The sequence below is a fragment of the Oryzias melastigma genome, linkage group LG24 (genome assembly GCF_002922805.2).
Source record: "Oryzias melastigma strain HK-1 linkage group LG24, ASM292280v2, whole genome shotgun sequence".
NCBI lineage: Eukaryota > Metazoa > Chordata > Actinopteri > Beloniformes > Adrianichthyidae > Oryzias > Oryzias melastigma.
The window spans coordinates 11,418,532-11,434,482 of record NC_050535.1 but is presented as its reverse complement, the minus strand read 5'-3'; the positions used below and the strand labels follow the sequence as shown (position 1 = coordinate 11,434,482).

The following is a 15,951-nucleotide window of genomic DNA, read 5'->3' as shown; positions in this document are numbered from 1 at the left end:
CGCTGTGTAGGGAAAGAGGGATGGGCCACTGGATTCTAGCTCAGAGGTTGGGGAGCTATGATTTAATGGGAACAGCCAGCACGTCAAAAAACGACGACACCCAAAACGTACATTTTTTACACCGAGGTCTTAACCCTGCATCAATCTGACGACTTGGAAATGAGAATGTGTCGATTTAGTGAGATATAGGCATTTTTTATTACTGAAGTACCAAAATTGCCACTGATAAGAAGTCAAAAACCACTTTGGCTCCAGAACCGAATAAAACCCAATCGATGCCCAACCCTACAGGTAAGGATAAAATACACGAGGCCAATGCAGCAATGTGCATTTTGGCCGCACACATTATATGTGGCCAAGATGATCATACTAAGTCAAACGTAAATACATGTGACCAACTGTACTCAGGCATGAATAGTCAAATAGTAGTTTGAGTTAATTTAGGGATGATGCCCCTGGTGCATTTTCAACACATAGTAAGGTTGGCTATCAGTAGCCTTTAATTGTTGGGATTAAGACGTTTTGTTTAAGTTGACAAAGCATCTTAGCCAGTCTCTAAGAACTAACCAAAGACACCATTAAGTATGCTAATCTCAAAGCATACATACAGCTTATTCCTTTTTTTAAAAACCCTGATCTTGACTGCAGTAAACTTATATCAGACTCGATTTAGAGCCATTGTAACCAAAATCATTTCAGGATGGATGTAAAGATCTTCGATCCTTTTCTTACTCAGATATGTGTTGGTCAAAGCAACCTTGAGTTGCGAAGCAAGCCTTAATAAGGCTTTACAATGAGACAGCCTTGCCCTCTTTAAGTTATTCTATTTGTTTTTCAACACATAAACCTTGAACAATCACTCTACAATCACTGGCAAATAAAAGGGTCAATTTTCCAAAAGGCCATTTCTTGCTGTTATCATTGACAAAAAGTCTCTTTTTAACCATTTATCTGTTAAAGAGAAGTTATATAATATAATTTAGTACCTTCGGTTTTAAATATTGTTGCTATACACAAAAGTACAAACATCCTGAACTAACTGTATAAATGCAACTCTGAATTACATTTTATTGTACAGCTTTCTTCTTTTTAATTTTTTTGCTAATTCCCCAAACAAACACTTTGAAAAAATAAACTTAATCTGTAAAGTTTTACTGCATGACACTTACGTAACTGTTTTCAAAAGTTCTACCTCAGTATGCAACTCAACATCTCCAGTTTCAAAACCTGAGTTATGGCTTTCATCTCAAACTTATCCACCTATTGCTTTAGCAATGGTCAGACAGGTTTTCTGTAGCATAAAAAGATACAACAAGCACACACAATACGTTACTCTGAAACCAGTGTATAGACAAAAAAAACTCCCTAAAAACAAGGAGGTGGATTAGATTTGTTTCCGATTACAAGGAGGTAAAAAGCTGCAGGAAACACATCAATGTCCAGTGAGGTGGTGAAATCAAGCTGGAAGACTCAGGAACCAACAACAAAGGTGAGCTGTTAATGATTTCACAGCAGGCAGCGTGTGATTGGATAGGTGCCGGGCACACAGGGCAGGGAACAAGGCAAACTGTCCAAACCGGAAGAGGTAAAAAGTTCCCCTCCTGTCTTGAGAGTTTGTCTCAGATTTCAATGTGGGCTTCTTTGGCGGGTGCTGTGTCCTTCAATGAACCCGAGATGGCGTAGAACCTGCAAGAATGTGGCAGTAATTAGTAACAACACCTTCATACAGAACACTGACAAAACAATGTACTTAAATTACATGTAAAAAGAAAAGGTATTGAGCAAAATAAAGAAAAGTCTATACCAAACAATCATGTTACTTTATATACATTTTTCATCCATGCTTAGCTTGAAAGATGAAATTAAGAAGCTAATTAGGGGATTAGAAACCAAAGACTGATAGCAGAAACATTTATTTTGCAGCTGCATCATGCGAAGTTCTCATGTAAACATGACAAAGCATTTGTACCATTGTGTACATTCATTTTCTGCAACTTTATGAGGTAAGATGAACACAAAATAAGGGTGAATTGTAAAGCATTACAGTAATCCAAAAATGAATTAACTTAATACAAATCAATACAATAGTTTGAATATTTAATAAAACAATGAAGTTGGGTCTGCATGGGTATAGTATAAACATTGTTAGTGTATATGATCTGACCCACGGGAGCATTATAGTTAGAAAATCCTGACGAACTTCAAATTGCACTGACTCTCAGATTGTTGATTACAAACGAAAATAACCTTTGATTTTAAGAGAGTTGAACCTTAATGTGGACCGGCTGTCATTGGTTCATAACAAGTAGCTCCCAAAACAAATTCTTGGCTTTGTGATTAATACAAGTTGTTTAACAGTGTGTTTAAAAGGCTAGTAAGGATATATTCTCTAAGACACTTAATGTAGAAAGATGCATACTGTTTATAGAATAGGTCAAAGAACAGTTAATATTCCTCTGAACATGTAATCATTTTTTTAAGAATACTGTACATGTACATGTACTGCAACTAGCGCTGGGTTGATAAAATCAGTTAATCAATTTGAATCGATTTAAGCTTAATAAATCAATAATCAATTCATAAAAATATAGATCGATTTAGCATATAAAACTGAAGTTCGCTAGCTTGATGCTGACATTTAATGGAATTTCCCTTAGGACGGCTAATGCTAATCCTTGGCCAACATAAACATACATTACTCATTAAGTGAATATCTTTATAAACTCACAGGGATTAATTTTCCAAACTCTGTTAAGGAAATATTTTTTAAAGTAACCATTAGTGTTCTAAAACACAGTTTTTTGCTCATACTTTCTTCTTCCTCTGGAATAAGGTGTATTTCTATAGCATGATCACAACCTAGTGGCCAAACTGAAACGCCCTCCAGGAGAAGCAGAACAATATTTACAATGCTAATGATCAGAACATTTTTGGTGGAGCTTCTCCTTTTGATTAAACCGTGTAACTCTGTATGCTATTAACAATCTCATTATTTATTATTATTTATTTATTTACATTATGTGAACTGTATCAGATTCATATGAATATATTAAAAACATATAGTAGAACATGAATGTATTTTTAAACAAATTTATAAAAATGTATAAACTTGAAATGTAATTGAATTGAACAATAAAAAAAAAAAAAAGAAAAAAAATCTGAATCGAATCGATTCAGGCTCTTGTGAATTGAATCAAATCGTTTCTGGAAATTATTATCGATACCCAGCCCTAACTGCGACCCATTTCATTGGAAGTTTTAATAGTATAACAATTTGCAAAAAAACTTCACCATGTTAAATTTTTATCTGCATATCTGATGAGATGCAGGACTACAACCCTAGCCTTTTTGGCTGCTGTTTTTGTCATCTCTGTTTTGGACCATAAGGTGCACTTTAAAGATCAAATGTGGACCTTATAATCTGGTTCGTATTACATATTTAATGACCTGGAATGAATACTGTGTGTGGTGTATGGCGCCCTAAAATCGATAAAAATGTTTTAGTTTGACTTTGGTAAACCATGAAGCCACACCTTTTGATGGATTGTTGGACATCAGATCGTATTTTGAGTCTGGACTGATTATCTGCAAAACAGTCTTTTGGTCTTGGCTATTTTTTTTTTTAAGTATGATCTTGAATTGTACTTATTAAAAAGATTAAAATTAAATATCTTGAACCCAATCCGATTGTTTAATATATTTTTAAATAACCATGTACGTTTTTTTTTTTAAATTGGAGAAGCCTCAAACAATATTGTTACTAATGACCATCAATTTTCGTAGATTAGTGATACACTGCCAGTGTCATGGTAAACCCAAAAACTTGCATTGGAACAGCAGTAGTATTTGCTTTTCTGCAGCACCTACAACAGAATCCTTGATAGAAGAGTTGGACTTCTGCACAAAAATATTTTTTTCTGAAAATCAGTTTCTAAGTGCGGTAGGGGTCCAGGCTCTTTGGTGGGCAATCCATGCGTGAGAAGATGGAAAGTATGCCCCATGCTCCCTGACCAACTCTGTCACTATTTGAGACAGATGAATCATAGCTGTGCTATTTGGAATGTATCCATCCCACCAGGGGAGGAAGATTTTCATTGATGGAATGACATGGTCATTCAATATATGAAGGAAGATACTGACCTTCCAGTATTGCTTGTGAACTCAGACAGACCAACCGCTGATACCCCCAGTTCCCAGACCCACTGGCTTTTGTGTGTGCAAGTATGATAAGCTTATCAATGTATACAACTCTCTCCTGATGCAACCATCATTCCGGATCAGGCAAATCTGGACTGCTTAGACCAAAATGCAAACTTTACGCTCTCAGTCTCATTGAAAGTGATATAACATGAACAGTAAGCTCAATTGATTGTGTCATTACTTTCAATACTTGCCAGTCATACATTTATTTAGAACAAAATTTGTTTAAAACCAAGTTTGTTTCCTGAAAGCGATTGTTCCCCCACTATTTCTGCCCTTTTCAAGTGTTAGACAGTATTTATTACAAATGTATCATGGTAGATGTTAGCAAAGTGCTTAAATCCCATTTTGGGATGGTTGGTGTGACACATCAAAGAAGTCTTTCATCTCTTGATGAAAGAATTCACACAGTTGACCTAAAAAAGCTGACATGGAGATAAAAGAATTATTGAACAGAATCAATTAAATGTAATATCAAACTTTGGCACACATACACCTACACCAAAGCTGTTGGGCACATGATCACCTTACCTTGAATTCCTGAAATGAGTCCTTTTCCTTATGACTTTAGAACAGCACGTTGAGCATGAGTTTTTTAAGTCCACAAGCTGGTAGATGATAGGGTTGTACATCGCTGAAGATTTGGCCAATAATGTGGGGATGACAGACACAGGAATGGGAATGGAATCCGGTTCACCAAACGCGGAAACCACTGAAACCACTGCGTATGGGATCCAAGCTATCAAGAAGCCTGCACAGATCAGCATTGCCACCTGAAATAAATCGCAAACTGTTAGGATGCATCATTTTTTTTTTGCCACTTTAAGTCCAAGTCCTTTGTTACCTTTGTAAGTTTGATCTCAAGGTTGTGGCTGTTTTTGATGCGAGCGTCAAAGTGAGAAACTTCTTTTGAAGAAGACTTCACCTTGAAGATGATCATGACATAGGAGAAGACAATGATGCCAGCCGGGAGTACGAGGCAGAAGAACAGGATGGACATGACAAAGCTCTGTCCGGACACAGAGGCTTGTGCTAGCCACCAGTCCAATGTGCACGAAGTCCCAAACGGCTCTGGGGCATAGCTTCCCCAGCCAACCAGAGGCATGGTCGCCCAGAAAGCGGCGTAGATCCATACAAAGGCCAGACATAGGAAAGTATGGTGGCGTTTTAGCCAAGTGCCTAAGAGAAAAGGGCAACACATTCATAAACAAGAAATACAACAAACAGTAAATCAGTTTATTTCAACAACTTTAAGTTAAAACATTCAACACCTTAAGCAGACTGGTGCTTGTACTTTAGGTTTTACTTGTTTTTTTGATAGTGGAAATATTATGCTGTCTTGTCTTCTTCCAGCTGCTTAGTTATTGTCAATTTGTTTCACTTAATTATCTTCTTTCAAATTTTTACTTCTGTTCATCTACAAGTGTTTATCGTTTAGATGAATTCAGTAAGTAATCATTAGTAAGTAGATTTAACATCTTCTGCGTTCACAAGCTCATTTTGGCAGATAATGTGGTTTCTAGTGTTTTTGAGGACTAAATACCATCAACAAAAACTCTATTTGTGATAAACTATTTATTTTATATTCACTGAAGTCCAATTCAACATTAAAAAACAAGACAGATGCTAAGCTATGACAGCCTACTTTACACCCTTGCTCACAGAAAACAGCTAGCATGAGGTGCCTTTTTCCGTGTCATCAACAGTTTCTTAGATGAAATATTTTAATGTGTGATTTATTTATTTTTTAGTAAATTGACTAAAACAATAAGTAAAAAGATAGTTATAAAGTCGTGGTAGAAGGGAAAATTAAATGACAGCTTTAGGCTACAGTCACATATCCCAAAATGCCAATGACCTAAATTAGGGGTCTAAAACCTTTAAAGCTAAAAGAGGTGGTTTGGTCCAGTTTCAGCCCAAAACCCAGTGAGAGCCACTTTGTTTACAAAAATATACTTTAATTATAAAATATTTTAACTATATAACAAAATAAAATCTTGAAATTTCTGTCAATGCTTCCCTGCCGTGCGGTGGCAGTTGTATTTGTGACCATTAAATTAGAGTAAACAAGCTCATCCTAACAAGCTAGTAACCTAAACCTGTTTTTCTTTTCTTAGTTGTAGGGTAATTTGACTCCTTAAAATTGTGGCTTAATGGATCCAGATAATTTTCATAGCTTCTGTTTATTCTATTTTTTTACAAGGATCTAACACGCTTAGCTCACTGAGAAAGATTAAATCCCCTATTAATGTGGATGATGTATAGGTGTCTCCATGACCCAACACACCATATCGTAGATGGCAGATCTTGAGGTATCGGTCCAGGCTCACCACCGTCATTGTGATGAGGCTCCCGCAGCCAAAAAAGAAGCCCGCCCAGCCGTAGAACCGGCAGCCCTCCCAGCCGAACAGCCAGCGGTGGGAGAAACTAGACACAACGAAAAATGGCTTTCCTGTCACTGGGAGTATGGACGTGAGGAAAGGCAGACGAAGAGAGCAGAAGACACAAAGTGGTAGGGGGAAAGTGGGGGATGGGGGGACAAGGAAGACAATTGTTAATTTAAAAAGGAAAGGAGCAAAGTGGAGTGTTAGTAGGGTGGGAGAAAAAGAGCAAGGCGCATCTCATCATCTGCATTTCACAAAAACAGTTTGAAATCATTCAAAAAAAAATGATTTCACGCCTGTGTGTTAATCAAATTTCTTTTTCTGCTAACCTGACCAAACAAATACATCCTACAGAACGCAAAAAAGCGTGAAGATGTTTGCTTGTGTTTGCTTTAATTACAAATAAACACCTTGATAGTATCTGTAATAAAAATAACTAAAACCAATCATTTATTTGCCACACCATTCCTTCTAAAACATTTTTCATATTTTAGGTCTGAAGACAAGAAATAAATCAAACTTACAATGTAATGACATTCAAATTAAAATTCAAAGTTAATAGAATATTAACCTTCGGGATCTGGATAAATTGAATGTTTGAACATTTAGAACATTTCTCCAGTGTTTGGAGCTTTTGTAATCAGGTAAGACCAGTTAATTAAACTAAAAAGGTATGTGAAGAACACTTCCTAACTAACAAAAAACCCAATAATCTTTTAAAGCATTTAAATTGCTGCACGTGTGATGTGTGTACGGTGGATTCCGCATCACCATCGAAATGAAGAAAGTTTTTCATGTGATACAAACTGCGCTTCAAAATAATGAATTTAAAAAGGGAGTGTATTGTTCTGTACCGTATGTGTTACAACTGAGCAATTATTGTTACTAAAGTTTGTCAAAACCAGGGGTGCCTAAACCTTTTTACTCAAAGGGCCAAAATCTAAATGGAATCCCAGTCCGTGGACCAAATACAATATTTTTTTGCATGTCATGAAATAGAAGGAGAAAATAAAGAATATGGTTTATTGAATTTATTTTGATTCTGTATTTATTAAGGTAACACACATTAGTAAGAATAAAAAGTAACATTTGTCTTTGAAACCTTTAATAGCAAGGGCTCACTGGCCATTTTTAATTGAAACACAAGAGCAAGCTAAAACTTTCTTCCAATGAAAACAGCAAACTGGGATCCTAATGAGAGACGTGGAGCTGATCTTGTGACTTTATCCGTTGGCTGTCGTCGCTGAATCTTGGCTAGCTTAAAAAAGCCGCTAAAAGCATCTGAAGTGACCGTGAAGGCTCTTGAGAATTTCTAACACACACAAAAAAGCCCAGGGCTAACTCACTTGTGGGCTGTTTCATCCATAGTGGCTGGCAAAGAAAGTGCTAACAGCCCCACCTGGAGGCCGAAAGTATATTACAGCCGTAGAGTTTTGGAACACCATTGAGAATCAATGAGAAATTGGTAAGGGGTTTTAACTGAACACTCCACGGCTTCCGTAGCTTCGATTTGGTGGGTCAAACGATGGGCAAATCTGCCGCGCGGACCCCATGGGCTAAACTTATCTGACGTGTTGCTCTCTCCGCAAAGGCTGATCATTGCAGAAAACGTTAATAACATAACAGTTCACAACAAAAACTTCCCATCAACACTTCTGACCAATCACCTGTCTTCATCCCTTTTAGGCCTTCTGTGAAGTGTAGTCATATCACATTACCTGACTTTTTTGCTAAATGAACCACTTATGTATGAAAAAAGGCAATTTATTTACATTGCGACATATGGTCCTAAATTATGGATAGTCGACATAGTAAAAGTTACTGAGGTCTTCGGTTTTTCACCAGAGTAAAGTACCTGACAATTAGGTTACAATACATTTACAGGTTTCTTTTTCCTATACTTTGTCTGATCAAATAACCAAACTTTATGAGTTTAACTTTTTGTCATTTTTGACCATCTTTAACATTTTGTTTCACCAACTTTTAATGCTTTTTGATCAATTAGGTGTTTTCATTAGTCCTGCTTAAAACTGAACTTCATTTGACCAAGTTCAGGTTGTTTTTTGCATAGATACTTGCATATTAATGATAGAAGAAAAAGACAGGAATGTTAATTTTAACTCCAACTCCATATACTTGAGGCAAAGCCAGTCGAGATAACAGAAATTAAGTTGACCAAATGGAATGCAGTAAGTAGAAAAATCCCTCTTCATGTCTTCTAGCGTTGTTAACAAAAGCTCTTTTCTTGTTTCTCAGAATTCAGATTTTAAGAATTAAAAAAAAGGAACTCATGTGACAACACATGTGACATATGCAGCCATGGTGTCCTTAAACCACCCAAGAGGTCTTTGGTCCCTGTTCCTGGAAAGCATGAGGGCAAATGGCTCCATTGAGATATAAAAACATTTTTTTAAATAATATTCATATAGCATTCTCAACATTGGTCTGGGGTTTTTGTATTTTCTTAGATTTGCACATGCTTTTATAGTAGAAGCTGTCTTTCCTAGTAACCAGTATAGTGAATTCAGCAGATCTACCTCTGAAGGACCCTCTTTGAGAAGCTCAGAGTCTAAGCCGTGTGGAACAACACCCTAAGGAGACACATACAAATGCCTCCAGGGTAGGATATGAAACATGACAAGCCAAAGGTTTTCTTAGAATCACTGACAACCCAATCTGAATTCTCCATCTCCCAATAATATACTGAAAATATTATGAGTAATAAAAAGTTAAGATGATTATTGAGGCTTGGGCTTCTTTTTATTTTGTTGTTGTAATGTAACCTCAGTTCTAATAAAACTCTCAAGAGCATCATGGTTGGGTTTGTTGCCGCTACTGATCTCAATCTTGCATCAGTGGTGGCAAAACATCCAATCAATATTATGGCTAGGTGAAGAAGTGAAAAGAAAGACAGGCAGATTTTCAAAATAAAATACTACTTGTTGGCTTAACTGCTTGTGGAAAATTGATTAAATAAACTGGAGGGACCTAAAGTTGTCCTGTAACACCTGACCTGTCACTAGTGACAGCTAAATAACACACGCTCTTTGGACTACCTTAACTGTTCGGCTGTTTATGCTAGTAATGTAATTCCAATGGATTCTGATGCGCAGAGAAACGACTTTGCACCGAAATAAAACACCTAATAAGTAAAGTGTTTCTATTTTGGGTTTTTCTCCACTTAAGAGACCATTGGAAATACATAAATTGCATTAACGGTTGAAGAGTTACGGTAGAGCTCCATTGCTAAAGGGTTAAAGAAAGATGCTTTGACTCTACGCACTTTTCATTTGAAACCTTAACATTTCTACATGCAACCACACACTAAGAATACAACAGAAATGTAAGATATACATAAAATAAAGCTCAAGATACTTTTCTTTTAATGTAACCACTCAAAAACGACTATGATCTGACCTCAAAGGACCATTTCTTACATCAAATTTTAATCAGATTAAGCCATCAGTTAGTCAAATGGATGATCACCTTTAAACATAATCCTGATGATAGTACCTGCTGCTTCTATTACACTACCATGTCCACTCAATTCAAGGTGAACTGGTGTCATCAACTGTATGAACTTGTGATCCACTGTATTACCAGGCAAAACTGATTTGGGTAATGGAAAATGTGATAACAGTAATGCACTGGGAGTGTCTCGGTTCAGGGCGGGGCCTGTCCAGGACGTCCTGGGGGCTTAAAGATGACCTCCGGACATAACTAAATGTATGGGTGGAGCTTTGCTTTTTTTAATACTAATACAATGCATATGTCCAAGTGAATTTATTTCGTAAAATGTAGTATTTGTAAAATATTTACACTATAGAAAATACAACCTGTACAGAGGATTACTGTGTTTATTGTGACAGCTTTTAAAGTCCACAATTTTTATTTGATTTCATAACCTAATCTTTTATACGGATGTCAGAAAGCATCTTCTAACATCATCAAAGCTATAGCCACTGAATGTGTTTTTGAAAAGCTGCACTGCTAAAGCTGCATGAGTTAACCTCCAACATGTTGCAAAATTGTCAATTTTTTGTGTTTTTAAAAGCACACTTCTCTGTTGTTATACTTTAAAGTACACATTACACATTAATCTTTTAAGACATCTCAAACTACTTTGAGTTGTTCATGAACCACAATTTTAAAAATTGTCCTTGGTTTGCTTTCCATTATCAAGAAAATACAAAAAATATGAAATTAATGTTTTCATGACTGAATTGGAGGTACTTTTACACTTCATCCAGATGTTACCTTGAGTTATATTGAAAAAATCAAAAAACAAAAAGCTTGACAGTTATCGGAGTTCATCTCGTAAATCTGCAGTAGAATTGCCGATTGTTACAGAAAATATCCAGTTCTCTAGTTATCCAGCAAAAAGGCTACATACAGTATATAAAAAGCTGTAAGGTTTTTTAAAAAATAATTCATCATATATCTCAGACTGAAAAAGATTGAATGTTTTCTTTTCTTAATTGGAGTGCCTACTTATGTAAAAACAAACACTAGAAATCCTTGTGGTTGCTTAGCGAAATACATTAATTTGCTGCTTTATTGTAAATATTAATATTATAAAAACATCTTTAGCCTAAAGATTTTCTTTTTTTTTTTTTAATCTTTTTTGCATTTATCCGCCCTTGGCCTTTACATACATGCATTGATTATTCCCTTTTCAAACTTAAAAGATAAAAGATGAGATGAGAGGTCTTTATGGTCCTCATAGATGCACTTTAATTGTGAGAGACGGAATGTTTCAAAGTATTAGGTAATCACATTTTATGATTTTAAAGAATTTATAAGTATATTGGTGTTGAAAATAAGTGTTTACCCTCTATAAACAAGCGATAATCGAACATGTCCTTTACAAAAGACACCTGTTGACACTCTTAAACATTCATGAATACGTCCCCTGTCTACCCCTCTGGCCTTCAGCGGGAACTATTTCCAAAGTTCTAGCACTACCTGTTTCTCCACACTTCGCTTCCCATCAGGCCCTGCTGTCACTCCCACGAGTCCCACAATGAACTTGGACTTCATTGAACTTCAGCGCAAAAAGGAAACAGCCCTGAACTACTCAGAGGAACTGATCAATGATGAGAGCTGGGACCACAGTAACTAAAGTTACTATGGTAACTATGTCGTCATGGATTCAAATCCTACAGTATAAAGGTCCCCCTGCGTAAGCCATCGCGTGTCCAGACCTGTCTAAGTTCTCTGGAGATCTGGATGATTCAGAGGAGGATTGTGGACGGTCACGAAAGCAAAATAGAACTCTGGTATATTTGGTGGAGAAGAATGCTGTGTTGCATCGCATACCCAGTGTAAAGCATGGGGGTGGAAGCATCATGATTTGGGGCTTCTTGTCCTCAAAGGGGACAGGATGACTGATCCCGATAAAGAAAACGATCAATGGGGCCATGTATGATAAAAAATTTAGACAAAAAAAAAACAAAAACGTATCACTGAAAGCAGTGAGGATGAAATAGGTTGAATATTTCAGCATAACCCACCACTCAGACAACAAAGGATCGACATCTCGGAGTAGTCTGGCCAGTCTCTGGAACTCAACACAACTGAGAATCTGTGGAGGGAGTTGAAGTCTGTGTTGCCCAGCAACAGCCCCATAGCTCCTAAAAACATCTGCATGATAGAATACTAAAATAGAAGCGAGTGCCAACCTGGTGAAGACCTGCAGAAAACCTTTGACCTTTGCCATTGACTATACAAGTGAGTTATCAGACCAGCATGGAGGAGAGACTTAGAGCTATTTTAAAAGAACAATGTTGGTAAATTGCCTTCATTTAAAGGACAAAACATATGAGTTGTGGTGGATGTTACTCTGTATCTAAAAAGAAAATCTGTTGTTCATATAATTTGCATGAGCTAACCAGTTACTGCTAGACACTTCATTTCCAGTGGTTCTACAGCAGAAATTAAATTATCCAGGAATATTTGAAGTAGTCATGAAAAACATGTTTTAAAATATGATCCAAGAGTTTGATGATCTTCCGTCAAGAATAAATTATCAAAATATTCCTGCTATTTCTCACCTTGACTGATGTTGTTTTGAGAAGTGCTTTAAGCAACTGGGTGTTAGTCAGAAATGGGTCCCTGCCTGTCATGCTTTCCCAACATCCCATCATTTCAAGGCTCATTACACTTTCTGCAGATAAACATTAAGTTCACACTCAGGAGGTCCTTGAAAATAAACCTCAGAGTGCCAATCAAATGTCATGTTTCCCTCAAGGTTTTCACAGTTTCCTCCAGCTTTTTGACACTGTTGATCAAACTCAGAACCCCGTAAGCCTGCATAAAATCCTAATAAGCATGTCAACCGTTATCACAACGAGAGCAATGTGGAGAGAATAGGAAAAACACCCTTAAAAAAGGTTGCAAATTAGTTCAAATTTATTTTATTTTATATCCAAAAAGTTTATATTTTATCTAGAATGATTGAATTTTACTGTCAGTAGAAGTGATCTTTAGAATGCAACAAGAGAGCTATCTTTGAAAATGGTTAGCATCTTTGATGGTGTGGAATCACAAAGGTATATTTCTGGCTAACACAATGTGAGCAGCTTTTGTGTTTTGAAAGGATCTATGAATGCTGAACAGTGTGTAATGGTCTTAGAGCAACATATGTTTTCCTGCAGACATTTGTTTTCCTTTCATCAAAGGCCTTGTGTGTAGCAGCCAGACAATGGGAAACCACAGACGGTAGCTATTACAACAGCCTGTCTATAAGAGAGACCCTTCACCTATACAGAACATCTGGGCGCACCAATAAATATAAAAATACAGCAGGATGGACATAAATGCCTCCACTGCTGGAAACTTTTGTCAGGTAAGAATGAGACGAAACCCCAAAACTCTAGAAAACCAAACAAACTGTCCATAAAGGAGATAACTCTTAGTTAAAAAGTAGTCTATTTAATACTACTAAGCGTTTAATAAAAGTGAGGTAGTATATGTGAAGTTTACTTTGTATATACTATTGATATATTGTTTCAATATGGAAGCCTGAACTGCACATTTAACTGTGCTTACATTGACTTTTCATTGGAAGTGGTCGCTTGAATGTGCGTTAGCCTTAAGGTACATGAGCTACTGCCGCACACATTGTTGGGACATAGGCATCTAGCAAAAAGTAGTACACTTGAAGTTTACTTTACTAGGTATACTTGAGTATTAGTGTACTATAGACCATGTGTGGTGAAGGAAGTATACTAATTGAATACTTTTTCAGACTAAATTGGAACATTTAAGTTAACTCATGTGTCGCTACACAAAATTTCAAGTCAGGTTTTGAGCTTTACGTACAAAATGGCCAGCTATTGAGAATGCCTGTTAAAAGTTAAACCAGTTGAACTTTTACCAATCAGGATCTTGGATGTATGGGTAGTCTCATTTTCAACATACACAAGTGCCCATCAGGAATTATATGACACCAAGTTTTCATTTAAAGAAAGAAAAAGCCTTTAGCAAGATTTGTAAAATTTGAACCACTTCAACATTTCACACCAAGCATCTTCCAATTGTGAGTACATACACTAGTATCAAGTAGCAACAGTCCAGTGGAAACACCATAGCTAAAAGTACGTTCAAGAATGTCAGTTTAGCGGGTTCTTTAACATCACATCCCCGCTGTGTACGTTGGTTAAGTCAGATGGGGGTTGACCCATATTTTTCAGAGACAGGTGCGGCCGCATCTTAAAAAGACAACAGGTGTGTCTTCCAGTTCCTTTGAGGCTCATGTGGCTACCTTTAAGGACATCATGAAAATGAAACGAAAAATGATCGTACTTGTGGTAAATGTAACTTGTAATTGTATTGTAAAGTATTCATAAGGATAATTATAATTTACATGCACTTATGACGTTTGGATGATGCTGTCGTACGATGCAATTATGCCGCACTCTAGTTGAGGGTGAGGTACGTGCATTTACTGACAGTACACAAATGCTGTGATACAGAAGTGCCTGTAGAATGCCAACACAACACACTCTGATTGTCTAATTTACTCATTTCTAACTAGGGCTGTGGATCGTTGCTCAGGTGGCGATCCGATTCAATTCACAAATCAAACTCAACGATTCACGAATCGAACCACTATTCTTACTTTTTAATATGTTTGTTGCTATGTATATGTCTTCTTACTAGATGTATGAAAATTGAAATATTTGTAATAAATCAAAATTATTTATTTAGAACAGGAGGTCATAATAAACAAAAGCGATAAAAACACAACGACTTAGAAAGAGATGGTGTTTGTCAAATTTAACTTTTTTTGTCAGTCTTCTGGTTAAGTTCAACAGCAATATAAATAGCATACAAGGCATGAACTTTACTATTGTTTTAGATCATTTAACAACAAAAACTTGAAAATAGTTTTCTATTCTCAAAGTTCTTCTACATTTCACATTCTAAGCATTATATATTATATTACCCTTGCATGTTGCTCAAGTGTCCTTACGCCCGCAGCATGCCCATAGATTTAAATGTGCATGAAAGTTTCTGCTGTACAGGATCATCAGGTTGTCTACGACCTTAACATTTTCTACAATGCCCTTAAATTTGCCCATTCCTTACCAGCAGACAACCTGTTGACAGGCCACAGTTGTAAATAAGAATGCTGTTCTTAATCTGTCCTGACTGGATAAATAAAAGTTAAATAAAAAAATAAAGTATCAATAACATCTAACCGACATATGATCTGTTTGTAGAGTCAAGTGCCCAATAAGACAAAATTACCAGTGACTTATGAACATTTTGAAGCAAGAAGGAAAACAATGTTTCAAATATATGTTTAAGCTATAAAACTAAAAGTATAAATAAGACGACAGTCAATTAAAACCAAACACTGATCATTAGCCACCACTTAAAACAACTGCTCCTGATGTTGTAGTGTCATCATTCACGTCACATGAGAGGACAGACGGGCTCTTTTCAAAAAACTTGCCGCTCGCCACGGAAATAGCTGGGAGGGAAACACATGGCATGATTCCCCGTTCAGTTCGGGACACACACGTTCTTTGTTGCTTTAACTCTGCGTCTGCACGGAGCGGGGCATACGCAGGTCAGTGTCCCGGCAAAAACGGTGGAGTTCTTATGCAGACCGCACAGATGAGGTCAAAGCTACAATCATAGTGACTGGAACGTGATTTTTCTCCAGGAAAATGTTTTTCCATACAAATGCAACAATTGAGACAAATCTGTTGCAGGAATTTATTTGTTGTTCAACAATAAGCTACGTTTTGATTTTAGCAATTCAGAAAAGAGTGGTGGAATTTGTTATTGTTTGTACAGCTGGACTCAGGTAGTTAAAATAATCTAAGGGGATAAAATTGATATCCTTTATTTCTGT

General features: G+C 36.6%; 1 protein-coding gene across 1 annotated transcript in view; it reads right to left on the bottom strand.

Moving 5' to 3' along the window:
- Positions 1 to 952: 952 nt before the first annotated feature.
- opn5 (opsin 5) overlaps positions 953 to 15,951 on the bottom strand; it is a 39,384-nt gene continuing 24,385 nt past the window's right edge. Inside the window, exons 4-7 of the mRNA XM_024290483.2 lie at positions 6,488 to 6,658; positions 5,045 to 5,379; positions 4,732 to 4,973; positions 953 to 1,686 (exon numbers count right to left, since the gene is read on the bottom strand). Of these exons, the coding sequence (XP_024146251.1) occupies positions 1,620 to 1,686; positions 4,732 to 4,973; positions 5,045 to 5,379; positions 6,488 to 6,658 (815 nt within the window). The 3' untranslated portion in view covers positions 953 to 1,619. The remainder of the gene's footprint in view (positions 1,687 to 4,731; positions 4,974 to 5,044; positions 5,380 to 6,487; positions 6,659 to 15,951) is intronic.